The sequence below is a fragment of the Brassica napus genome, chromosome A6 (assembly GCF_020379485.1).
Source record: "Brassica napus cultivar Da-Ae chromosome A6, Da-Ae, whole genome shotgun sequence".
Taxonomy (NCBI): domain Eukaryota; kingdom Viridiplantae; phylum Streptophyta; class Magnoliopsida; order Brassicales; family Brassicaceae; genus Brassica; species Brassica napus.
The window spans coordinates 20409452-20435776 of record NC_063439.1 but is presented as its reverse complement, the minus strand read 5'-3'; the positions used below and the strand labels follow the sequence as shown (position 1 = coordinate 20435776).

Here is a 26325-nt window from a genome sequence, read left to right as displayed (position 1 = left end):
CTGGGTTTTGGCATGAGTTACTTGTTGCATGTTCGTACTGAGAACATTAAATTTAAATATACTGGCCTGAACTCAACTCTTACCAATTTCTGTTTTAAAAATGTTACAATATATATCGATGACTGGAATCACAATCTCTCTATCTATCTTTTTATATTGTTTAAAATATATATTGTCTTCATAGCTGTTAAATAAGTTCAGATTGGCCAAAGAGGATGATAGGTGCCTATTTAGTGTTCGTAATGATTTAGTAAGTAAATATCAGGCAGATTGTTGTAAATATGCAGTGTGCAGCCAATATTCATCTTATTTATAGTATAGATGTGATTACGATTTGGTAGGAGTAGGACAATACAAATAGTAGTGGAGAATCAACTTTTCTTTTTATTTTTCAACTGCAAAACGTCTGAGACGGTGCATTTACGAAAAAAGTAAACATAAAATCAAAATATGTCAAAGTTTTGAAGTACTCAGACTTCAGTGCCTGGAAATATTATTTTCAAAGAAAAGCAACGTACAGGTCATTATTTTTTGTAATCGAAGCTCCACTTCTTTCTTCTTTCTTCTTTCTTCGTTCTTCTTTTTTTTTTTTTTTTTCCAAAAAGCTCCACTTCTTTCTAAGTTAGTCAGTCTGTGGCTTCTTTCCTGAGTAACCATCCATGTAGACCTAGTAGAAGGTCCCAATCCTGGGGTTTTGTCCACCACCTCCCTTGATAAGCAACCGGATGCAATAATATAAGTACACAGCCCAAATAGAGAAACGTTAAGTTCTAGTAGCTAACAAATATATACCTGCTCGTTGGGACATCGGCATCACGTATATTGTTCAGTTTAGTGACTTCAGTGTCAAAGCAACAAAATTCGAAGTTTCAGTAGCATCAGAGACGCTCATCTGGACACGTTAGTAAATATTGTTCAAAGCAATGTCTTAATTTAGAACCTAGATTGGTGGTGGATTTGTGAATTAAAAGTAACAAAGGTGGCTTTGGTCAGGATAGATTACCTTATAACTCCAGCAACGTTCTCCTCATTGCATGAAACACATGTGAATGATGTGAATCCACGCTGCAATTTGGCCAAAGTCAATGGCTCAATTTTCTTGACAACACATACTTCTTCGGGTTAGAGGTTGAGCATTCCTTACTGCAACACACCCTTAGTTTTAAAAACTCTTTGGGTGAGTTTGACGACATAATTAAAGGCATATTAATTGTTTTAAAAATGAGTGGTTACCTCTGAAGATAACTTGCACCAGCAACACACTCATTATCTAAATATAAATGAGTGGTGGATGTCTTATTCAGGAATAGCCGCTGAAACAATATTTCAAACAGTCAAGTAACATTTTAAGACAATCGAAAACTTTTTTTAAGACATGAGGTAATGTATTACCGCCTACTAATTTAGGGTTGATGTTAGTTGCAACCAAAACCTCGGGTTCTTCGTTCCTACTCAGCAAATTCTCTTCAAGGAGCTTAGCTAAGCCGTCAAATACTTGCATACATCAGAGCTCCTGAGAAAACATAGTGGAAAAGTTTAAGACACGCTGACAACCTTATGTATGCTTAATAAATAAATGAATGTAAGTAGTCATATACCAATGATTAGGGTGATCATCCTGCGCTGTATACTCTGACTCTCTTCACTGTAAGCTGTTCGAATCCCCATAATTTTTCCAACAACAGCCGTTGGAATATGTTTAAAATGCTAGCAACTGTGAATGCAAATAAATATATAGAGCAGCTTTTAAGTTTGGAATACAAAGCTAACCTTGTAAATCAGTATTCTTGTTGGCCAAGACCATGAGTTGGTCATAATTCTAGAACCTAAAACTCTCTATTGATATACGAAACCAACAAAACTAAAGCAGAAGTTGGGTTTGATCCGGGTTACTTCAAAAACACTAAGCTCATAAAGAGATCCTTCACTCAATAAGTGCTTGAAGGTGTTTAGCTTGTGAACATTGATGGATGCATGAAGCAGTCATCTGAGAAAATATCTTTCAGATCATGGTTTTCTCACATAATCCGTTATGTGATGTCTAATTTGTAAAGTAAATGACGAAAACAAAATACCTTGGAATCAAGCAGCAACATATCAACACCCATCAGCCGACCCTGCTTTGACATTCAGAGACTTCCAAAATCGAAGGAGCCTCAACGACCTCCCTACAGTGTCCTGCATTCAACTCGGACAAATGAAGCCGAGAGCTTGTCTAGGAGTTTAAGCTATAATCAATCGGCATACAGTAAGGAAATTAGAGATCACACTCTGAGAGTAAATATATGTGGTCGCCAGAGGTTATGAAAAAGAAATTAAATAGGCAATGAAGAGGCGATAGTGGGATCATGGGTTTTGGTTACTGAAAAACATTAAAACTGAGCGTTACTTCACCGGAGGAGTTGAGAAGAGTTGTTAGTTTTTGCGATTTGAGAGCTTGACACTGTGTTTGAAGTGGGAGGAGTGGATCAATCACAAAAAACTCAAAGTAAAGAAAATATTTATGGATTGTTGAGATGTTACGGAGATCAAAACGGCGATCTTCATCTCTGTGGGATTTCATCGTGTAGGTCGCAGGAGCAAGAGGATGATGGAAGACTAACCCTAATTCCATGTGGGCTTAATCTGTAATTGTAATAAAAGCCCAGTTCAAATAAGTGTGTCGAGAACCGGAACTATATAACAAAAAAGCGTGAATGGTTTGGGATGCGACACGTGTCGCGAAATGCCCCGTTCTCTTTGAGGACATGGAGGAAGGAGGTGAGAGAAAAGCCAACTTTATTATATAAGATAATTAATCTTCAAACACTATTAAACTAAAAATCATAATAAATTAATATATAGTTTTCTATATATATATATATATAATAATAAATATATACAGAGTTTTTTTTTGCAAAAATAATTTTTTTTAACACTGAGTAATTTCAATAACAGAGCCAAGGATGGTAACGTATAGAACAAAGACAAAAAATTTAAAAAATTAGGTACCAATAGGTACCAAAACAGTAGAAAAAACACAGAAACAGGGAAAAAATCCACAAGATAGTGATTTCTTGAGACACAAAAATCCCCTAACAGCGCACATATAGCTAAATCATATAGCTTGTGCTTCTGAAAGAATGGTATGTGAGAGCCAACTAGAACCTCCAGCAGCGGCATACGATTGAATGCGGAAATCAGAGGTAACACTTAGGGCGCATAATCATTAATTGCAAGGGAGTTTTACCGGCTAGCTCCGCGGTGTGTCACACCCAAAAACTTTTTTAGCCTAAACCCTAGGTATCAATATTTTATGATAATAGGCCTATTTTCGTCATTATGAAAATGTGAACAGAAGCATAGCCATTTACCTAATATAATAAGTTAACGTAGTCATACGATGCAAAAACCCATTAAATAATTATAAAATCTTCATAGATAATTTCAAGTTTTGTATTTTTGGTTTAATAAACTATGTGGTTTGTATTCTTTTAAGAAATAATATGACCATTTTTCATATGAATTTATAAATATTAAATACATAATGTTTGTAAGGTTTTTTATAATAGATTTTTGTTACTAATTATGGAAATGTTTTTACTCTAGCCTTTGGCCCCTCAAACACCTAGGCATGACACTGTGTGTTTGTTGTGAGAGAGTAGGTATTAAGTGTTAACATACTCTTACTTGGTTCAGTTTCAGTAGTTTGTTTCTTACATTTGTTTGATGAGTTTACCTGTTTTATTCATCTGATTGTTAAACTGGGTTTTGGCATGAGTTACTTGTTGCATGTTCGTACTGAGAAGAACATTAAATTTAAATATACTGGCCTGAACTCAACTCTTACCAATTTCTGTTTTAAAAATGTTACAATATATATCGATGACTGGAATCACAATCTCTCTATCTATGTTTTTATATTGTTTAAAATATATATTGTCTTCATAGCTGTTAAATAAGTTCAGATTGGCCAAAGAGGATGATAGGTGCCTATTTAGTGTTCGTAATGATTTAGTAAGTAAATATCAGGCAGATTGTTGTAAATATGCAGTGTGCAGCCAATATTCATCTTATTTATAGTATAGATGTGATTACGATTTGGTAGGAGTAGGACAATACAAATAGTAGTGGAGAATCATAGACGATTGATTGCTTACGAGAACCATTCATCCTTCCTGTCAAAAACATTACAAAATTGATTCTTTTACTAATCGATTCAATAATCAATTGGATGATTTTCGATTTCTCTACACCAATCAACACAGATATATATATATACTTTTGAGGATTTTTACTCCGAAGCGGTATGTGAGATCATTGAGAGTGAGAAGACTACATCAATCATTCTCTATCAAACTTCACAAGGGTGACCCAATTCATATAAACAAAAAAGCACAAAACTTTCAGCATCAAATGGTTGGACAAGAAACAGAGGATAACAGAGTAACCAATTACTATCTTCTTTGTTCTCATGAGCTAATTGAGAGAGAGAAATCAAAACCTATTTGAGAAGAATGGATTCAGGAAACGGGCCGGTGGCTTCGTCAGGTCTCGAGGAGAAACTGTGGCTGTCGTCTTTCTTGCTTTTCTTCTTCTTAGAGACGAAGTTGCGTGGAGGAGTGACTCCATTTCGAAGAAAGCATGACAGAAGTGAGATGGAGAAGAAGAAGCTACAGGGGAAAGGAAGGAGAGGAGACCGTCTCTTGTGTATCCTAATTAAGAGACGTCTTTATGATAATTGATATTTTTTCCTTTTTTTTAATTTATAATTAAACCAAGAGACTCCTTAAGAGACTGGGATAAAGATGGTCTTACTGCAATAGCAGTAGACACTCTGTTTCTAGACCCATGGACATGTACTAGAGACCAAAAGTCTAATTTGGAAAAGTGAAGCAAGGTGTTCTCTAGAACCAAAAATAATTTTGTATACAGAGTTTTCTATATATATTAATAATAAAAATATACAGAGTTTAAGCAGACAAAAAATCAAAGCTCCAAGTTTTGTATATTATTTGATTTATATTTTTTAACTTTGATTTATATTAATACAATGAAATACATATTTAATTAAGTGATTTTTAATATATATTTATATATCATTGTTTTAATTTTAATTTACAGTAATTAAGTATCAATAACTTTAGAAATATATTGAACTTTATTTTTTGTTTACATTAAAATACATTAGAATTGTCTCTCTCTTATCATTTTTATTCTAAAATACTATAAATTGGTAAGGCGTAGTTTTTTTTTTTTTTTCAAATCAAAACGTAGATATCGCTAAACACATTTTTAGCCGTATTTTAAAGATGACGAATCAATTTTAAATATATGAGAACACAAATCTCAGTAAAAATTAAAATGTAAATCAATTTCTCTATTTCGGTTCGGCTTTTGTTGATTTGGTTTTACCAAATTAAAAATTCCTAATATTATGAAACCATTTCTCATAATTAAAATAACATCATCCATACTAATGCGCAGGTTAGGATTACAAGTAATTTTCAAAAGAGAAACCAAATTTTCAAAACTTTATTTATAGTGTAGATATAACATATTGTATATTATAAATTTTGTGTGATGGGGGAAGAATCACCTCTGGAAACAAATGCGAACAATAACAACACGTATCCACTTTTTATAAGAGTTATTCAATCGGTGATATGTTTTAAAATACAGTTGAATTGTTATAGAGAAAGATGACCTCGAACCCACCATAAGTTCTTGGAAAAAAGAGCATTATGAAATGTCAATATACTCGAGCTTTAGGAGGGAAAGTGTCAACCTCATCGTCCAATGTGTTCATGTGGACGGGTCTATACTCCAGTTTCACCTTCCCTTCTTCCCAATACCTATTCAACATATTCATAAAAACAACACTCATTTACTAAAAGCCATTTGATTAATGTAGTAAATCCATTGGTCTATGATTTTACCCCAGTGTGTGCTTCATCCAATTCTCATCATCTCGTTTCTGAAAAACAACCATACCAATGTTCCTCTATATGTCATATCAACTCAAGACACATTTAGTTATGTAAAGAACATATAACTTACCGTGAAATCTTCACGAGCATGTGCTCCACGACTCTCCTTTCTAGCCTCAGCAGAATGCATTGTTATACACGCATTAATCAAAAGATTCTCCAGCTCCATAGTTTCTACCAAATCCGAGTTCCTAAAGTGCAAAGTTTCCAAAACATAGCTTAACAATCAGCCTAAAGACAATTCTTTAACGTTTTTTTTCTCAAAGAGAAGTAGTCTCACCATATCAAACTCTTATCCTTCACTTTGACATCACCAAAACTGTCCCAAGTCTTATCGATCAAATCACAACCTATATTAATACGAAACTTTTAATTCATATTCAGCTCTGTAACCTCACTAGGTCATAAGTTTTGACTGTTTGTTACCTTCCTCTAGTGTTTCTTGTGTACGGAAGACAGCAGCATTGTTTTGCATGACTCTTTGCATGTTCAATCTGATTTTAGAAGTTGGAACCGACCCATTTGAGTTCCTTAGTCGGTGCAACCATTCAATACTCTTCTCACCAGCATCGTTCTCTAAAGGTCTCAGTTTGTCGCCTTTACAAGCATCATAAAAGCAAAAATCTTTCAGAAACACTTACTTGCATCAACATGCAGAGCTGGTAGTATATGTATTTGCATACCTGGTTTTTGAATCTCTGCAACTCTGTTTGCACAAGCTCGGCCAAAAACAACAATGTCAAGAAGTGAGTTTGCACCAAGCCTATTGGCGCCATGGACAGATGCAGATGCTGCTTCTCCTGCAGCCATTAGTCCAGGAACTATAGAATCTGGATCATCACCTCTAACAGTAATCACCTGGAACATAACACTTTTCAAATGCTGTACATATCCATAAATTGTAAATAGTTTTTGTCATATTGTTTACCTCTCCATGGTAGTTGGTGGGAATGCCACCCATATTGTAATGCACTGTAGGCAACACAGGAATAGGTTCTCTTGTAACATCAACACCAGCGAAAATAGCAGCAGTTTCAGATATACCAGGAAGCCTCTCCTTAAGCACATCTGGTGGTAGATGGTTTAGGTGAAGGTAAATATGATCCTTCATAGGTCCTGTTATAGAATAATGTCATTTTCTTGTATAATATATGAGTCTTAAACTAAGGTAATATACACTCTCTCAAAAGGAGCTAGCTAGGGTCTTACCTGCACCGCGCCCTTCCCTTATTTCCATGGTCATAGATCTTGAGACGACATCTCTTGAAGCAAGATCTCTAGCTGTGGGAGCATACCGGTCCATGAATTTCTCCCCTTCACTGTTTCTGAGAATCCCACCTTCACCTCGAGCTCCTAAAATATTTAAACTGACAAAGTGACGAACCATTGTCTTGTCTAAATCCTAAAATGTAAGAAGAAACACATACCTTCAGTAATGAGACATCCAGCTCCATAGATACCAGTAGGATGAAACTGAACAAACTCCAAGTCCTGCAGCGGAAGCCCGGCACGTGCGACCATGGCATTTCCATCCCCTGTGCATGTATGGGCTGAGGTTGCTGAGAAATAAGCTCTTCCATACCCCTGAAGACAGTTAGAGATACTGATTTGGTACAATGTAGTTTCAAAAATCCAGAACAAGATACGTTTCAAGCAACACTTTATCATCTTACCCCAGTGGCTAAGATCGTAGAACCAGCATGGAAACGATGTAAAGTGCCATCTTCCATGTTCAGTGCAATGACTCCCTGACATGTTCCTGCTCATCAAATAGACCAAAACCATTTGGATGTTGTATAACACATCCTTTAGAGGATCTTAATAAGAATTATATTATTGTTATTGATTATATAAGATTTCCAAAAGGAGGCAGAACTTTAAAAGCTCTAAATCTTTCGAATATTGATCTCTATAAATTTTCAAAGACAATGATGGATCAGAAATACTCTTAAATAGTACTTACCATCACTGTTCATAATCAAATCCAGGGCAAAGTATTCAACAAAGAACTGAGTGTTATGTTTCATTGCTTGGCCATAAAGAGTGTGTAACAAAGCATGCCCAGTGCGATCAGCAGCACACGCGCAACGGTATGCTTGACCACCTGAATAAAGTGCAATGATAAGAAGGAACTATTAGCAAGCAAACTTTCACATGAAATAAGTATAGTGTCCAACTAGAGATTGCATGAACCTTTTCCAAAGTCGAGACTCTGGCCACCAAAAGCTCGTTGATATATTTTTCCATCTTCTGTTCGAGAAAACGGCAATCCGTAATTCTCAAGCTCGATCACAGCTTTTGGAGCTTCCCTGCACATATACTGAATTGCATCTTGATCACCTATACAAAAACAAAAGATACAAGTTACTTACATCTTAAAATAGAAACCAGTAGGATAATGTAAAAGCAAGTAATATGTAGTGTAAGAAAGAAGCTACTTTCACTAGTGTACATGTTAGATTGCAAATCAACATGTTACATCCACAATAAAACAAAAATCAAGATCTAGCTTTCGAAACTTGAAACAATAACAATGCGTCCTGAGATTTTGGAGATATTCAATACAATAAAAATTCGGAGTTCTAAATAATACAAAACATCAAATTTTCGTTTTAAAAATAATACGAAATCTTTCTAAGATGGATTTTTACAATTTCTCTGTACTTTTTTCCATGATCACAATAATAGAAAAAATGGCTCCTAAAAAATCTATAAGAAAATCAAAAGTCTCATTCATATGTTTCTTAAGGTATATATGTGTTCAAGACCAGGCCTGACCAAGAATGCAAGAAAAACAAGAAGTCTTCAAATATTAACAGCCAATCTGTCTAAACCTTGAGAGTTTTGAGTCTAAGATCAGCACCATACCTAACCAGTCACTTCCTTTGACGGTATCATACATATGCCATCGCCAGTCATCTTCAGTCATATTACCTAATGCAGCATTTATACCTCCCTGCACAAATCATAGCTTAATCAACAACGGAGCAAAAGATTAAATAAGATTAAGGCAATGTAGTAGTCGATACCTGAGCAGCAACTGTATGAGAACGAGTTGGAAAAAGCTTAGTGATGCAAGCTGTGTTAAAACCATGTTCTGACAGTCCTATTGCTGCTCTAAGCCCAGCACCACCAGCTCCTACAACAACCGCATCATACGTATGATCAACGATTGTATAATCCCCTGTTGTCTGCCACAGAGAATAAAAACAATTTTGAATCAGAATTGGATAATGCGATCTCACAAATATTTTCACAAAGTAAGAAGATCCAAGCTATTAGAAGGAACCGAATAAAACTAAATAATTCCTTCCCAAGAAACAAAACACAAAATTCCCCAAATTATTTTCTAAACTCGAAAACGTTTACTCATTAGCATGTGCGGAAATCCGGATTGAAAATTACAAAACAAAATAGTAGATATCAATAATATACAATAACAAAATATTGCAATTTTTAAAAGTAAATAGACAAATACGTACAAGGATGCAATTTATTTTCTTAACTCAATAATATCTCACGTAAGAACATTTACACATTTAACTCGTAGATAGTTATGGATTAAGACGAACAAATCATATAGATTGGTCGACCAAATCGTGTTTCGTCTACGTATAGAGGCCAGAAACCTCCAAACGAGAATGAGGATTCAAACAGTATGAAGACAACAATGTAGTCGTACCGAACGAGCAGAGAAGAATCTTGTGGAGACTTGAGAACTGATGAGAGCACCATCAGATTCCGATCTCCTCGACGCAGCTCGAACGCGACGAGACACAAACCGCCACATTCCTCCGTTCGTTACTACGTACTCAGCACAAGGTCGTTACGATGGTAAATGGCATTTTGTCAATACCATGTCTCGTTTAAAAATTAGAGTCCCTCTCACAAGTGGGGGTGATCATGGCACGTTGAGAGTTATTCCAAATTCTTCTGCCACGTTGGTTACTGGGCCTTCTTATTAGGCCCAAGTTTGACCATGAAGCCCATAATCTGGTAGCGTCGGGATAACAGCAATCGAAATGCATGCTTAGCTTTGGCGAAAGCAGTTGGTTGCTCTCACACAAACACACACGCAGTATAAGAAAGAGACATCATAGATCCAACGAACCGATTCAGACAGAGATCGGTACCGAGAAACTGAGATTTGGGGTGAAAGAGATAGAGAGAGATGGAAACAAGGGAGAGAGATCTGGAGCGGCTGATTCCGATGCATAAGTCCGGAGAGGTCGTTCTCTCGGTTCCGCCGTCTCCTCTTGCTTCGCCCATTCACGTCGCCGGAAGAGAGGTTATCCTCTCTCTCTCTCTATCTCTTTACAAATTTAATGCAAGTTTGTAATGATTGGTGTATCGTTTGCGTTTGACCTAGAGTGCTAGTTACTTGTGTGTTAAGTTATTCGATGTTTTATATGTACAAAACAAACAGGCGGTTTACAAAGTCATCCGAAGCTGGGCCTCCAAAAAGTTCATGACCGGATGGTACTTAATCTCGGTTGCTTTGTCTCGCTGAAACATAACTTAATTGGTTTCATTAGTTTTATTTTGTTATATAGTGTCATTCTTCTTCCAATCGCCGTCACATTCTACTTCACATGGTGGTTTATTCATTTCGTTGACGGTTTCTTCTCCCCAATCTACACTCATCTCGGAATCAATATGTTCGGTTAGTTCTTCATTTCAGCTCTCTCAGCTAACGTACATTTGAAACTTCCCAATGAAACGTAACAAGACTTGTCTTCTACTGTCAGGTCTTGGGTTTGTGACATCCATAACATTCATCTTTGTGGTTGGTGTCTTCATGTCCTCATGGCTAGGAGCTTCATTTCTCAGCATTGGAGAATGGTTTATCAAGAAAATGCCTCTCATCAGCTACATCTACTCAGCTTCTAAACAAATCAGCGGAGCTATCTCCCCAGGTCAATTTCACAAAAAAAAAAAGAATTATTAGGCGGGAGGTTCTATCTTCTACGTCCAAAACCACATTATATAATATTAGTTTCATCCTGAGCGTTACTTGGTCTTGTAAACCTTAGACTTTGTCTAAGGTGCTTTTCTAGTTGAGCTAACTACACTATACTATGTATAAAATAACTTTAAATCTTTATTTACCATTACACTTTTTCTCCTTTGATCATCAGATCACAGCTCAGGTGCATTCAAGGAGGTAGCCATTATCAGGCATCCTCATAGGGGAGAATACGCTTTTGGATTCATTACATCGACAGTGATTCTCCGAGGCCGTGCTGGTGGAGAAGAGCTCTGCTGTGTCTATGTCCCCACCAATCATCTTTACCTTGGAGACATTTTTCTCATTAGCTCAAAGGACATCATAAGGCCTAATCTCTCTGTCCGTGAAGGCATAGGTAACTTGATCTACATATCTCCAAAGAGATTATACACATATATAAGCTGATCTCATTGCCATGTTTCAATCTTTTCTCTTGCTACAGAAATAGTCATATCTGGTGGCATGTCAATCCCAGAGATACTAACAACACTGGACGCAGAGACTATTCACAGGACAGTAGCAGGAAGCTTTGCTATTCCACAAGTGTAAAGTCGATGACTCATTGTTTCTTTTTTTATCCGAAGGTTAAGTCTCCAGTGGAGCCTCTGATTTTTAGGTGACTTTCAGCGTTTATTAATCCAAGAATGTTGGAAAAGTTTTGAACTCATTATGATATATGAGTGAAAGGTTCATAAAGTTTGAGTATGTGTTTAAGCCTTGTATTAGTCTAGACACTAAACAATAACAAAGAGAATATTAGAAAAGTTGGAACAAACTCAAAGATGCGCGAGAACATAGATCTTTCTTCATATAATATCAATGTGTTTTGTTATCAAATGCTATATAAAAGCTTGAGAGATCTCGAAATCGTTTCATAAGCAGAACAAACAGAAAGATACACTAACCAAAAGAGCAAGGAGCTTGTCTGATACTAAGACAAGAGAACAACGCAGCTCACGTTTAGTTTTTTTTAATTCCAAGGCTTTTTTCCCCGGCAAGGTGGATATCTTTTTTCTTCATATGCCTATCTCGGATAAGCAGATTTGGTCCAAAGCACTCATCCTACGTATAGGCAGAGACAAGACATAAAAAAAAATTGTTGCAGAAATAAAACAACACTAGATTTTGATCCGCGCAGGCGCGCGGATGTATATTTTGAAAAATATGTTGATATTTGTTTTTCATGTAATTATTAGGATTTGGAAAAATGAATCCGAGGAACATAACCGATACCGATCCAAAGATATAGTACCAAACCCAAACATAAATTGATTAAATATTCTAATTATTCAAAATTTTGTTATTTAGAGAACCGAAGTATTTGGGTATCCGAATTTATCTAAAAATAGATTTATATACTTATATATATTAATTATTTTTAGATTTAACGTATATAAAACATCAAAAACGATACTTTTAAATTGGTTTAAATACTTAAAAATATATATAGATAGTCAAAAGTAAATATCTGAAATAGTTAAAGTATACTCAAATCACCAAAAATACTTAAAATAATTATTGATTTCGTATCCAAAATTTTAAATCAAGCCAATTGATATGTTAAGCTTAAGTATTATGACATATGTTATTCAAATTTATACGTAATATATTATTTTATTTATACATTTTGAGAAATTTAAAATATATAATGATTTAAGACTTTAAAAATAATTTAAATTAGTTATCCAAACCCAAACCAAACCCGCAAAGATCCAAATCGAACTCAAACCAAAATTTAGAAACATTCTAATAAGGCTGAAATCTTTGACCCCGAAAACCCAAAATACAAACCGATCAGAACTAAATCCGTATGGGTATCCAAAAGCCCATCCCTAGTCATTATTATATATCATATTTTATCATCATATAATTAATCGTATTTTATATGTACCATCATATAAGTAATCATATAATTAATAGTATTTTATACATACCATCATATAAATAATTACATATATTATATTTTTAAAACTTAATATGAAATATGAAAACCATAATTTGAGTTGGTATTTCAAATTGGGCTTTGTATTATATTTTTTTTATATATATTGACAATATTTTTTTATAATGGTTATTGAAAAATAGTTTAGTAAAAATCCATTTTTGAATATATGTATATTTTTGAATCAATTTTTGATATAAATCAAATTTGAATTATTATTTTGATTTGAAATATGTATATAAAGTTTAAATTTTGTTTTATGGTTAGTTTAGAAAAAAAAATTAGGGAATTAGATTGACCCATTTTGGTATATTTTAAAAGTGGCCTAAATAACTTTCAATTTTTTTAAAAAGCATAAGCCCATTACTTTTTTTCTTAATACTACTATCCTTGTTTTCAAACAAAAATATTTTTTTTAAAAGACTGCAATCCATGTTTCCAAACACTCCAAATTTTTAAAAGTTCTATTCAAGTCTCCAAACACTCCAATTTTGTACTTGAGTTTTAATAAGATAGATTAGTTATCCAAACCCAAACCAAACCCGCAAAGATCCAAATCGAACTCAAACCAAAATTTAGAAACATTCTAATAAGGCTGAAATCTTTGACCCCGAAAACCCAAAATACAAACCGATCAGAACTAAACCCGTATGGGTATCCAAAAGCCCATCCCTAGTCATTATTATATATCGTATTTTATCATCATATAATTAATCGTATTTTATATGTACCATCATATAAGTAATCATATAATTAATAGTATTTTATACATACCATCATATAAATAATTACATATATTATATTTTTAAAACTTAATATGAAATATGAAAACCATAATTTGAGTTGGTATTTCAAATTGGGCTTTGTATTATATTTTTCTTATATATATTGACAATATTTTTTTATAATGGTTATTGAAAAATAGTTTAGTAAAAATCCATTTTTGAATATATGTATATTTTTGAATCAATTTTTGATATAAATCAAATTTGAATTATTATTTTGATTTGAAATATGTATATAAAGTTTAAATTTTGTTTTATGGTTAGTTTAGAAAAAAAAATTTTAGGGAATTAGATTGACCCATTTTGGTATATTTTAAAAGTGGCCTAGATAACTTTCAATTTTTTAAAAAAACATAAGCCCATTACTTTTTTTCTTAATACTACTATCCTTGTTTTCAAACAAAAATATTTTTTTTTTTAAAACTGCAATCCATGTTTCCAAACACTCCAAATTTTTAAAAGTCCTATTCAAGTCTCCAAACACTCCAATTTTGTACTTGAGTTTTAATAAGATAGATTAAATCTAAATGTCCGTATCACACTTAGCTTCAATATATATAACTCTATGACCTAAAAAGCCAACACCTATTTTTATTTATCTTTTAAAAAGTTAACAACGTTTTGATGTTTTTTCAAACATTAAGGCTGCAACTAGATCAACAAAATTTGGAATTGGAATACGTGGAATGAGTCATTCCATTTGATTCTGAAAAAATAACACCAGTTATAGTGAAAGATCATTCATAAAGCATTCCTAAAACTTTTTGGGAAAATTGCCAAAATAGAACAAAAAAAATAACATGGTTGTCCTTTTGGTATAAAACCATTTCTGTCCATTTTGTCTCTCTTTTACCCTTTCCAATACTGAACCTTAATGAAATAAATAGTTTCATGAATAAAAAAAATTGTTAAAAATATAAACAATTAATAAAACACTCATATACACAAAATGGTATTTTTGTTTAGTTGAAAAACTTAATAAATAAAAAATTTAAATTATGTACTACTAAAAGTAGATTTTGTGTTCTACAGAAAATGAGTTAGTAGAAAACAAATTCTAGATTATACAAGTTTATCTACTGTTTTTAGAATGAACAATCTACTTTTAATTAAAATTCTAAATATGGAGAATGCGAATTGTACTAATTGTAAAAATATGTACTTTTCTCCATAATGCAGTTTTTACTTTTATGAAATATTCTAAAATTTTCGGAATGCAAAATCTAAACACTACTCGTACGTCTACATGAGGGAGAAATTGCATTCTGAACTTTTGTCATTGTTCTACACAGTGTAGAATGTGTCTTCTACAGATAATAAAACATGTTTTTGCGAAAATTAAAAAAATTTCAGTTAAAAAATATTCTTAAAATATTCTAACTTCCTTAAAATGTGTGTAGGTCGATTTACCTTGTCAAAAACGTTTTTTTAAAAAAAATCTTTCCTTTTTTGTTAAACCTTTTAATAAAAAAATAAACTTTTAATTTTAACGTTTTTAAAACGTTTGTAGAAAAATAAAAATAAAACTTTGTAAAACGTTTTTAACAAACTTTAATAAAATAAACTTTATAAAATAAAAATAAAACTTTATAAGACAGTTATTAATAAAATATTATTATAAAAACATTATAAAAAACGTTTTGCATAGTTTTGTTTTTATAAAAAATTTAAAACGTTTGTGAACTTTTTAGTTTTATTAATATTTTTTAATAAAAAATAAAAATTTTAAATTAATTTTTTTTTCCTTTTTAAAACTTTTTAAAGTTCATTTAAGCTTTTAAATTGTGTTTAATGTATTTAATTTGATTAACCAAGGGTTAATTTTGGTATTATGAAAAAAATTATACTAAAGGGACAACTTAATGATGGTATTATACCGAATGGACAACCATGCTATTTTGTTGTTCCGTTTTGGCAAATTTCCCAAACTTTTTTGGAATAAATGGAAAGAGAAGAATTTCTGGACAAAATCATTCAGCAATGTAAATGTTGAGGAATGACTGGAATGACTGGAATGCCTAATTTTATTTTTAATTCAATTAATACTTAATTTTTATCTCTACTCCATTCCTTCCACTCTTATAACTACTTCTATTCCATTCATATTCATTCCCTTCATTTCAATCCCTTTTATTCATACTATTCCATAAAATGGTTTCCAGTTACACCCTAAAAAAATGTAATTGTCAAAAGGAAACCGATAGAGAAGTTTCATGGGAAATTGTATTATATAACCTTTAAACAAATTATAATTTATTGTATGACAAAAAGACCTAGCTTGCAAATATGAATTGTGTCTTTTGTATAATAATGCTATTATACCCTTGTATACAACTGATGAAACATGCACAAAGAAAACAAAATTTAATTAATAGTTTGTAACTTTAAAAAGTAAAACGTGGTCTTTCACTACACACATCTTTTTGAATTGAATTTCTTCTCACAAAAAGAACAATCAATTATGATAAAGAAAAGACAAAGATGAAGGCGTAGACGGTGAACACACACAACAACTCTTTCGTTTTTTTTTTCCTTTTTTTCTTAAATCAATTAATTCTCACAATCTTTTTCAAAAAAAAAATAATTCTCACAACCTTGCTTTTGTTTTCATACTCTGTTTTCATTTCTATTTTTGCTTTACAGGTCCAGTGGTGAAGAAAAGACAACGATAAAGGCGTAGACGGTGTGCACAAATAACAACTCTTTCATTTTTTTCTTTTTTTTCTTAAATCAATTGATTCTCACAATCATGCTTTTGTTTTCATATATGTTGTCATTTCTGTTTTTGTTTTACATATCCAGTGGTGAAGAACAACGATGGTGAGTCGGTAAAGGCGTCGTCGTGTCGGAAAAAAGAGATTAGATGAAGACGATCTCTATATGATGGTGAAGAATAATTATGGTGAACAAAATGAATGTGTATCAGCACGTCTAAAAAAAGAAGAATTGAAGAAGATAAACTCGTCGTCTATACTACATTCGGTGAAAGGAATGGTATAGTATATATTCTTAAGTGTAGCTGTATATGTAAGGTTATCATACTATTTGAGACATATTTCTATATTATTGCTTTAAAATGTAATAATATGTCATGTTTTTAAATTTGATAGTTCTCTTGTTTATCATTTTGTGTGATTGATTGTAATATGAAATTTATTTTTGAGTGTTGGACAAATTTGATTATTTGGAACATTCGTTTACTATACTACTTAGGTTATATGGAATATAAGATATGCAACATGCTAACCTAGTAAATGTGCTTTCAAATGTTTAATATTAGAAAAAAATTTATAGATTGTATTTGGGTTTGTACTTTATAGGTTCATGCCTAAAGTTTAGATTTATTAAGTAAAAGTTTGGGTATAGTAAATCATACTATATACATTCTATTTGGGTTTATATTTCCTTGATTAGGGTTTAGCTTAATCTATTTATTTAGGTTTAGAGTTTAGTAATTAGGATTTAGAATTTAGAGTTTAGTTTTAGTAGTTGGAACTTGGAACTGGGGTCAGCATTAACTTTTTGCATGCAATCATAAACATTTCATAATTTCATCAATTTGTACTATTCTATTTATTGATTAGTGATTAGTTGATTGAGTCTAGTGATTAGTTAATTGAGTTTAGTTTATGTACGATTGGGATTGACATTGGAGCAAGCATTACCACCTTCCATGAAGGCATAGCTATATCAACATTTGAGAAATATGTTAAGATGATCTTTGGATTGCAACTATATTTTTACATTTTATATTCTATATGCCTCATATAGAATAGTAATGCATCTTACTGTCATTTCAAAATTTGGTTTTATTATAAGGAAAATTGGGATTTATATTGGATTAGGGTTTATATTTATGTGTAGAGTTTAGTGATTAGTTGATAGGGTTTATATTATTTTACAGTGAATATGCATGATATATGTTTTGTTGTTGGGTTCAGTATTTAGTGGTTGTGACTGGGGTTGGAATCCTATACTATTTTGGTGATACAAATATATATATATATATATATGTATATTATTTTTTCAAAATATATATTTTTATTAAAAAGCTTTACTATTTATGGGTTGGAATTGCAATTTATATTTTCTTTTAAGGTTTAGGGTTTAATAATACATAATACTATTTCCGTGATCTATGTTGTATAGTTTAATATTACATAATATTATGCACTATTTTAAGATTTTAATATTTGGGTTAGGGTTTAAATTTGGGTTTGGGGTTTAAATTTGGGTTTAGGGTTTATGATTTTGGGTTTAGGGTTTAGTAATTGGAAGGTGGAGGTTGATGTTGGGGTCATCATAACTTCTTACATGCAAGCATATACATTTCATAATTTCACTAATATGTAATGTACTATTGATTTTGTTCCATTCTATCTAAGTTTAGGGTTTATATTTGTATTTAAGATTTATATTTGAATTTAGGATTTAGTGACTAGGGTTTAGGGTTTAGTATTTAGTAATTCAAAAGGTGGGGATTGAGATTTGGTCCATCATTAACTTCTTACATGCAAGCCTAGATATTTCATAATTTCGTAAATATGTATTATACTATTTATTTTATTTCATTTTATTTGGGATTGGAGTTTATATTTAGATTTAAAATTTATATTTTGGTTTTGGCTTTAGTGAATAGGATTTATGATTTAGTATTTAAGAGTTGTGGATCTAATTGTGATATGCTTTAATATCTAGGGTAGAGATGGAATTGGTATTCTATATTATTTTGTTGATAGAAAGTAAATGAAATATACCATTTATTGCAGAAGTGGTTTATCTTTGTCCACTTATTTATTGAACACAGTGAAACGTATGCGGTTATTTAGTACGTGACATGGAAGGTGTATCTTCCCTTTTAAGATATAGTTCACGGTAAAAAATGGATATACATCATCTCTCCTTTACCTGTTATTTGTAAGTCCAAAAGAGTAAAATTGACTCAGCTCAAGCTTAATTGTTAGATAATTCTATCAAAATCAATATTCTGAACTTAATTTTCATTTCAAACTTAGTCATTTCACAAAATTTCTCCCAAGTTTCATTTTATTTATTTTCGTATTTACATGTTTACACAGTTGCATCTCAGTAAACATTTAAAACTCTCAGCCTTCTAGAACGTATAGTTATTACTTTAAGGTTGCTGCGTAACACCACTCGATAACTTAGGCTTTGAATGTAATGTAGATACAAAAACTGCAGATGAAAAATAAAATGCAGACTAAACAAGATAAATACATATCAATAATCTGCGGATTAAATGCAGAGCAATTGTCCATCTCCTTTTTCTTCTTCATAACAGATCACACAATCTAACACTAACATTAATCTGCATGCAGTTTATTTATTATTTTAATTTTATTTTGTGTTATGCATATTTTATGGTGAATGGCAAAAAAAATACAGTCCCGTCTGCATTTTATAAAAACTGCATTTATTCTACATGTGTTATGTGTTTCATTCAAACCCTAATATAAGTTGTGAATTTAGAAGGGGTAAATTTGTTTAGGATGCAATTCAATATTCAGCACTCTAGAAGACAATTCAATGCATCCAGTCAAATTATTTGTTATGAATTAAATGTGTTTTTAGTGTATTGAGGAAATAATGGATATATATTTTGAACTTGGCTCCAAGCATAATTTTGTACTATAGATTGACCATCGCACCCTCACGGATATTGATTATTACATTTTTATACATTGATATTTGTTTTTCATAATTATAATTAGTGTTATATATTTTAGATGGTCGTAATATAACTAATTATATTCAAAATACATGGATTAAATCGGGTAACATGAGTATTTTTAGTATAAATATCTGAACCGTTTCAGATCCATTTGTTGTTTATATATTTTTAGGTTCCTATACATCATAATCAAACTCATCCAGAACCAGAAGGACCCAACTCAAAACCCACACATAAATTTATAATATTCAAATGGGGCTTAATTTTTTAAAAATGATACTCGAAAAGAATAACCCGTACCTAAATGGATTACCAAATTCATGATTAACTGATTTTATAAACTAATAAAAAGAGACCTTCTATGTGTTTTGCCAAATTAAGTGAAATAAAAAGAATTTTTTATTTAGTAAAATATTTATATGGAGTAAAATATTAAGTGACAATAAATGTATACATTTTTATTTTTTCTATTTAAGTTATTATTTTATTTATAAAATTATGTATTTGAATTATGTTTTTGACTACATAATTTTTTACTGATTGAAACTAAAATTAAAAAAAAGGTTTTAGTAAAACGAACTAAACTAAACGTTTAATAATATGCAAAACCCAGTTATTTTACGTTTTTGATTTTATAATTGGCACAAAGTTAATGTTGATCAACTAATAAATAAAAATCTGCACTATTAGTATTACGGTTATATAATTAGTGATGTGATGTATTGTTAAGATAATATAATTAATAAAATTGTTAAATTGAGTGAAATATGAAAAGACAATTAATTTAATTTTATTAATGAAATTACTAAAAAGATATTATACTTCGTTTTTTATATTACTATCGATATTTTCAAACAAATCTCATTATATGTCTATGTTTCTAAACAATACCAAAAATTATTTCAGTTTTAATAATATAGATCTATATATAAACAGTTATGGAAATAAGACTAATTTACTTCTAGAAGGTGTTCCTCCTAATTCTTATCTTTTTGGTTGGTCACGATTCAATGTCTTGATTTTCTGGAGTTAAATGTGATTTTATGTGGTCTCCAAGCATAACCGTTTATATATATCTGAGCTTTTCGTCTTGTTGTGAATAATCAAAAACTATCACCTATCAGATATTTCATACACTGCAAGCAATAGCGATGTCACCCTTGCTCTGTTTCCTCTCACTCTTATCCATTTTCTTATTTTCGTTCTTGATCTTCTCTAAAAAACTCAAAAGTGGAAAGCTTCCTCCGGGACCACAGAAGCTTCCGATCATTGGAAACTTACACAACCTCAACGGACTGGCTCACACATGTTTTCAAAACCTCTCCCAAAAGTTCGGACCAGTGATGCTTCTCCGTTTAGGATATGTCCCCACGGTCGTGATCTCATCGAGAGAAGGTGCAGAGGAAGCTCTCAAGACCCACGATCTTGAATGTTGCAGCCGACCAGAGACTGTCGCGACCAGAATGCTCTCGTACAACTTCAAAGACATCGGGTTCGCGCCTTATGGTGAGGAATGGAAATCTTTAAGAAAGCTCGTGGTTATGGAGCTTTTGAACGCGAAGAAGCTCAAATCGTTCAAGTATATTAGAGAGGAAGAGAATGACATTTTGGTCAAGAAACTTCGAGAGTGTGCACTGACGGGATCACCGGTGAATCTTACGAAGGCCCTTTTCACGCTCGTGGCGAGCGTCGTGTGTAGGCTCGCGTTTGGTATAGATATTCACAAGTGCGAGTTCATCGATGAGGACAACGTTGCGGATCTAGTTAATAAGTTTGAGTTGCTCATCGATGGTTTTGCGTTCTCTGATTTCTTCCCTGGAGTGGGTTGGTTTATCGACCAGATATCAGGACAGAACAAGACACTGAACAATGTTTTCTCGGAGCTAGACACGTTCTTCCAGAAAGTGCTCGATGAACATCTTAAGCCTGGAGGAAGAGTATCAGAGAGCCCTGATGTCGTTGACGTGATGGTTGATCTGATGGAGAAGCAAGGGAAAGACGGTGACTCGTTCAAGCTCACCACAGATCATTTCAAAGGAATCATCTCGGTAACATCTTTTTCCACTTCAAAGTTTAAGCAAAAAAAAAAACATTTTTTTTTTCATTTGCAGCTGGATTGTCAATTATAGTATAGAACTCTCTATTCTATTCATTCCACAATCTTTTTTTACCATTTTTCATGAATGAAATGAAATTATCATTCTATCAATTCTACAAAAAAAAAAAAAAAAAAATTCATTCCATTACAATTTTGTTCTATCAGTTCAGTAATGCATTTCATTTATTTTCATATTCCATTCATTTTTAATCCAATAATTCCATTTTATTGTTTACCAGTTACTTATCAGTTAAAAAAGATTCTGACAAGCTATCATTCTTACACGTAATTAATGTGAATGTGCCAGGACATATTTTTAGCAGGAGTAAACACAAGCGCCATCACTCTAGCCTGGGCCATGACAGAGGTGATCCGAAACCCGAGAGTGATGAAGAAAGTACAAGATGAGATTCGGACAACACTCGGAGTCAAGAAGGAGAAGCTCACAGAAGATGATCTCAGCCAGCTTCACTACTTCAAGCTTGTGGTCAAAGAAACATTCAGACTGCATCCAGCTGCTCCTCTTTTACTTCCAAGAGAGACAATGTCTGACATCAAGATCCAAGGCTACGACATCCCAGCTAAAACCCAGATGATCATCAATGTATACTTGATCGCACGCGATCCAAAAATTTGGACAAACCCAGATGAGTTTAATCCTGATAGGTTTCTGGAGAGTTCGATAGATTACAAAGGACTGAACTATGAGCTGTTACCATTTGGGTCGGGTAGGAGAATATGTCCAGGGATGATGATGGGGATAGCTAACGTGGAAATGGGATTGTTGAACTTGCTCTACTTCTTCGACTGGGGATTGCCTGAAGGGAAGACTGTGAATGACATGGACTTGGAAGAAACTGGATCCATCATTGTCAGCAAGAAAGCAACTCTTGAGCTTGTTCCATTTATTAATAACTGACATGACTGTCATGAAGCAAATCATTTTGTGTTTTGATTTTGCATCATATTATTATAATAAAGAAATTGAACTCAACTTCTTATAGTTTTGATTTTTGCAATATTAGCAGTATATCAAGATTATATATTTGAAAACATATAACAGAAACACAAAGGGTTTCAAAAAAAAAGTGTTTAAAAAAAAAACAAAGTGTTTAAAAAAACAAAGTGTTTCAAAAAAATAAATATAACAGAAACAGAGTTTGGTTTTGGTAGAACAGATTTGAAGTATATTATATCATCTTTTTTGTAATCTCCAACTCATAGCACTATTTTAGTGTTAAAATCACACTATTTTAGTATGATCGCAACACCAAAAAAAATCATTTCCAATCTAACTGTAAAATATTATTATAATGTTGCACTAAAATAGTATAATTTTTAGTGTTAGTTAAAGAGGTTTTGTATAAAATTCACACTAAAATAGTGTTTGGAGTTGGGTTGTAAATGGATTAAAAACAATTTGAAACATATTATTTTATTCACAAAATTAAGCAAATAAAAAATATAAAGAAAAAGTAACAGTAACAGTCTTTTATGTACCCAAAAAATAACATCACACTGTTAGGAACAAAAATTCATAAGTGGAGATTCATATCATTCTATTATTTTTCTTAAAATAAATAAATATTGTAATGGTCAAAATAAAACTGATAAACGACTATTGGAAAGAACTGAACTAGATATAAGTACTGATTGTTTCTATATTTAAAACAGCCTTGGTTTAGATTTTCAAAAAACATATTATTAGCCATTCTTGATTCAGATTTTGGTTTTATTTCTTTAAGGCTGTTCAATCCAGATTTTGGTTCGGGTTTTTTCGGTTTTTCGGTATTTCAATTTGTTCAAAGTTAGTTATCGTATTAAGACCATATATAATTTTATTTGATTTGGATTATATATTATCAGTTTTTAGTTTATTCAGTTTTATACCAAAAATCACTAACTACATTTATCTCTTATAATATTTGTGAATTTTAGTTTATATGATTAGATATCGGATTTATCATAAAATAAAGATAGTTTCGGTATTCTAACATTTAAATAGAATATTTTATGTTTTAATTTTTTTTTACGGCTTTTATGTTTTAATTATCTATTAAAATAATTAGTATAAGTAAAAAATTAATAATTACCCTAATTTTCATAAAATAAAACAAAAATAAGAAAAGCTAGTAATGTCATAATATTATTAAAACTACATTTTAGCACAAATATATATCAACAAAATTATAGTTTATTTAAATTAACAAAAATGAGAAAAAAAAATTTAAGCTTAAAACAAAATTTCTAAATTTAATGTTTTAAATATGAAGATCTTATCAATACAATAAATTATGTATATATTATCATTTATATTTAATTAGTATATAAATATATTACTATATTCAACCTAATCGGTTTGTTCGGTTTATTTGATTTGGTTGGTTTATATACCACCATATCTTTTTATCACAATATACCACCATATCTATATACTTTTTTTAAATAACACTCATTCGGTTTAATTGATACCAAATCCAAACCATTTTCTTCTATTTTGGTTTGGTTTTAATTGGTTCGGTTTTACCGGATTGTACACCCTTAGTGTTTCTGTTAAAATCATTTTATTTTCCAATCAAAACTTTTAACAAATAGAATTCCTAAAATTTAGGAAAACTAGTTTTTCAAAACTGAATTAATTTATGAAAAAGATTAAAACCAACTTTTATGGGTTTTTAATAAAAGACTATTTTATATAAAAGGTGCAACATTTTAATTTATTAATAATTAAAGTAATAATAATAAGAAGTAGAATCTTGGTTACCAGAAGAAAAAAACTCCAAGAAAGTCTCTAAGAACAAGATTTCTCCTTATTGGAAATTCGCTATTTTCGTTTTCAAAAATCTAAAAAGACTTACACATCCTATATCAATTTCTTTTAGAGCAAGTATAGAAGTTTTTCTTTCTTTTTGAACGTCCGCAAGTATAGAGTTATTGTAAAGCATTTTCACTGATCTTGGAATACCATATCTATCTATCTATCTATACTAATAAAGTTTACTAAAAAGACTTCACAATGCGCCACCTCAGCGAATGATATTCCAAAATGTGACACGTGGCGTTGTTTTCTCACTCTTTGTTTCTGAAAAATGGGTTGTCTACTTACGAAAGCCTCATGTTGCATTTGATTTATTTGTTTAGACCTATCATTATTCCAGAATCTCGACCCGGAAGTCTTTCTTCTTGATTTGTATGGTCGGAACAAATTAACCAACAAAGACTGTTGGTTTACAGAACGACTTCCCCCTGAATTCAGTCAACCACTATAATGATCTCATTATTGTCGTTTTCATCGCTACCTCCACTCTCTCGCATTCATTAGCTCACTCACACCGCCATGGAAACATCTAAAAACTACACCTATAACTATAAATACCATAGTTGGATTCAATAAAAATTACAAATCCCATCAAATCATTTCACATTCTCTCTTCTTATCAAAAAAGAAAAATTTGTTCTGTTTCTGCAGTTCAGATATCTTCAATGGCCACAGTGACCTACTTCTAACTGAAATGAAAGCCAAACGTGTTCTTAAACCAATGGAGGTGTGATTGCCCCTATTGGGGAGGTTTGGAATGCGAAGAAAGAAGGTGAACTCATGGGTGGCGACATGCTCTTGGTAGATGAAAAGTAAACGCAAAGAAGGTGAGATGGATGGTTGATAATTTCGCGAGGCTCTCTGGTGACTCGCAGATCATGGACCATGGCAAGTATGAAGTATTGTATGCAATAACATCAACCCATAAAATTCTTTCCACAACACGACTTACTAGATATCACAATATAACATTCACTCTCAAAATGAGGGCACAACAAAAAAAAAACACAATCACATAGAATTTCCCAAAACATATTTACAATGAGGGTTAAGTTTCGTGTCTCTCAACACACACTATTTCCATAACAATATTACACAACAAATAAAAAATTATAATAAAAAAAATCTTCAAACAAAAAATAACAAAACATGTGACACCACTTACGTTTTAACTATGCGTGCATATAAATTAAGAATCAAAAACCGAATTGAAGGCAATAAAAAGAAAATCTAAAACTAAACAGAAATTCACAAACAATCGAACGGTTTATATATTTTTGAAGCTGAAAAATCGAAACCGTATCACAGAACCAAATAAGAACCTAAAATAGTAATTCTATTTACTAATAAAATTACAAAAATTAAAATATTATTTATAAACCAAATAGCCGAAAATGTGAAAAAAAAAAACATGTACCACCACTGAACATGTGCAACAAATAAATACAATAAAAAATATGCAAACAAAAAAATAACAAAACATGCGCTATCACTATGGTTTCAAGTTCAACTAAGCCTCAGCATATTAATTAAGAAGAAAAATCCGAATCGAAGCCGACAAAATAAATAAATCTGAAACTGAACAAATTTCACAAATAACCGAGCGGTTCATATATTTCTGAAACTGAAAAACTTAAACCGTGTTAGAACCGAACAGAGAACCGAATGAGTAAAATTATATTTAGTTTTAAATTTACCAAAAAAAATAATATTACTAAAATATGAAATACCTGAATATTTATTTATTCAAAATATTTAAAATTATTCGAGTTATCCGAAATAACAGAATTATCCAAATAATTTTTGGTTTAATATTAAAATTTATCTGGAATATCAGATATTAAATTCTAAAACTGAAAAGATCTGATTTTTACGCGAATTATCCAAAATTAACTAAAAATCAGAACCGAATTAGAACCAAAAGTTTATTGAATATTAGTTGGTTCTTGCAATTGGTACCCGAACTAAACCAAAGATCAAAATAACCAAACCAAAACTAAAGAAATTTTCATA

The 26325-nt window shown here is 31.7% G+C and overlaps 3 protein-coding genes and 1 long non-coding RNA gene across 5 annotated transcripts; 2 read left to right on the top strand and 2 right to left on the bottom strand.

Moving 5' to 3' along the window:
• Nucleotides 1-361: 361 nt before the first annotated feature.
• Nucleotides 362-2692, bottom strand: LOC125575863. 2 transcript variants are annotated; one of them, XR_007314410.1, is made up of 7 exons: nucleotides 2076-2692; nucleotides 1599-1714; nucleotides 1393-1513; nucleotides 1234-1313; nucleotides 1004-1155; nucleotides 793-892; nucleotides 362-709 (listed from the first exon to the last, which is right to left on the bottom strand). It is a non-coding gene; the product is annotated as an uncharacterized LOC125575863 (long non-coding RNA). The 2 variants fall into 2 exon arrangements; XR_007314411.1 differs by having other exon boundaries at nucleotides 1004-1143.
• Nucleotides 2693-5254: 2562 nt separating this feature from the next.
• LOC106351949 (succinate dehydrogenase [ubiquinone] flavoprotein subunit 2, mitochondrial) lies at nucleotides 5255-9863 on the bottom strand. The gene is made up of 15 exons (XM_013791657.3): nucleotides 9652-9863; nucleotides 8999-9160; nucleotides 8838-8925; nucleotides 8163-8309; nucleotides 7933-8073; nucleotides 7643-7728; nucleotides 7397-7553; nucleotides 7179-7322; nucleotides 6898-7085; nucleotides 6653-6827; nucleotides 6396-6566; nucleotides 6250-6319; nucleotides 6040-6160; nucleotides 5919-5956; nucleotides 5255-5834 (listed from the first exon to the last, which is right to left on the bottom strand). Exons 1-15 carry the CDS (start codon nucleotides 9757-9759, stop codon nucleotides 5732-5734), a joined length of 1899 nt encoding a protein of 632 aa, XP_013647111.2. The 5' UTR covers nucleotides 9760-9863; the 3' UTR covers nucleotides 5255-5731.
• A 199-nt stretch (nucleotides 9864-10062) lies between these two features.
• LOC106350484 (protein LIKE COV 3) lies at nucleotides 10063-11742 on the top strand. The gene is made up of 6 exons (XM_013790366.3): nucleotides 10063-10257; nucleotides 10396-10448; nucleotides 10523-10632; nucleotides 10718-10885; nucleotides 11108-11332; nucleotides 11420-11742. The coding sequence occupies exons 1-6, from the start codon at nucleotides 10141-10143 to the stop codon at nucleotides 11524-11526; spliced, it is 780 nt and encodes a 259-aa protein (XP_013645820.1). The 5' UTR covers nucleotides 10063-10140; the 3' UTR covers nucleotides 11527-11742.
• An 8749-nt stretch (nucleotides 11743-20491) lies between these two features.
• On the top strand, nucleotides 20492-22497 carry LOC106348194 (cytochrome P450 71B7). Its single transcript, XM_013787878.3, has 2 exons — nucleotides 20492-21444; nucleotides 21802-22497. The coding sequence occupies exons 1-2, from the start codon at nucleotides 20548-20550 to the stop codon at nucleotides 22411-22413; spliced, it is 1509 nt and encodes a 502-aa protein (XP_013643332.3). The 5' UTR covers nucleotides 20492-20547; the 3' UTR covers nucleotides 22414-22497.
• The last annotated feature ends 3828 nt before the right edge of the window (nucleotides 22498-26325 follow it).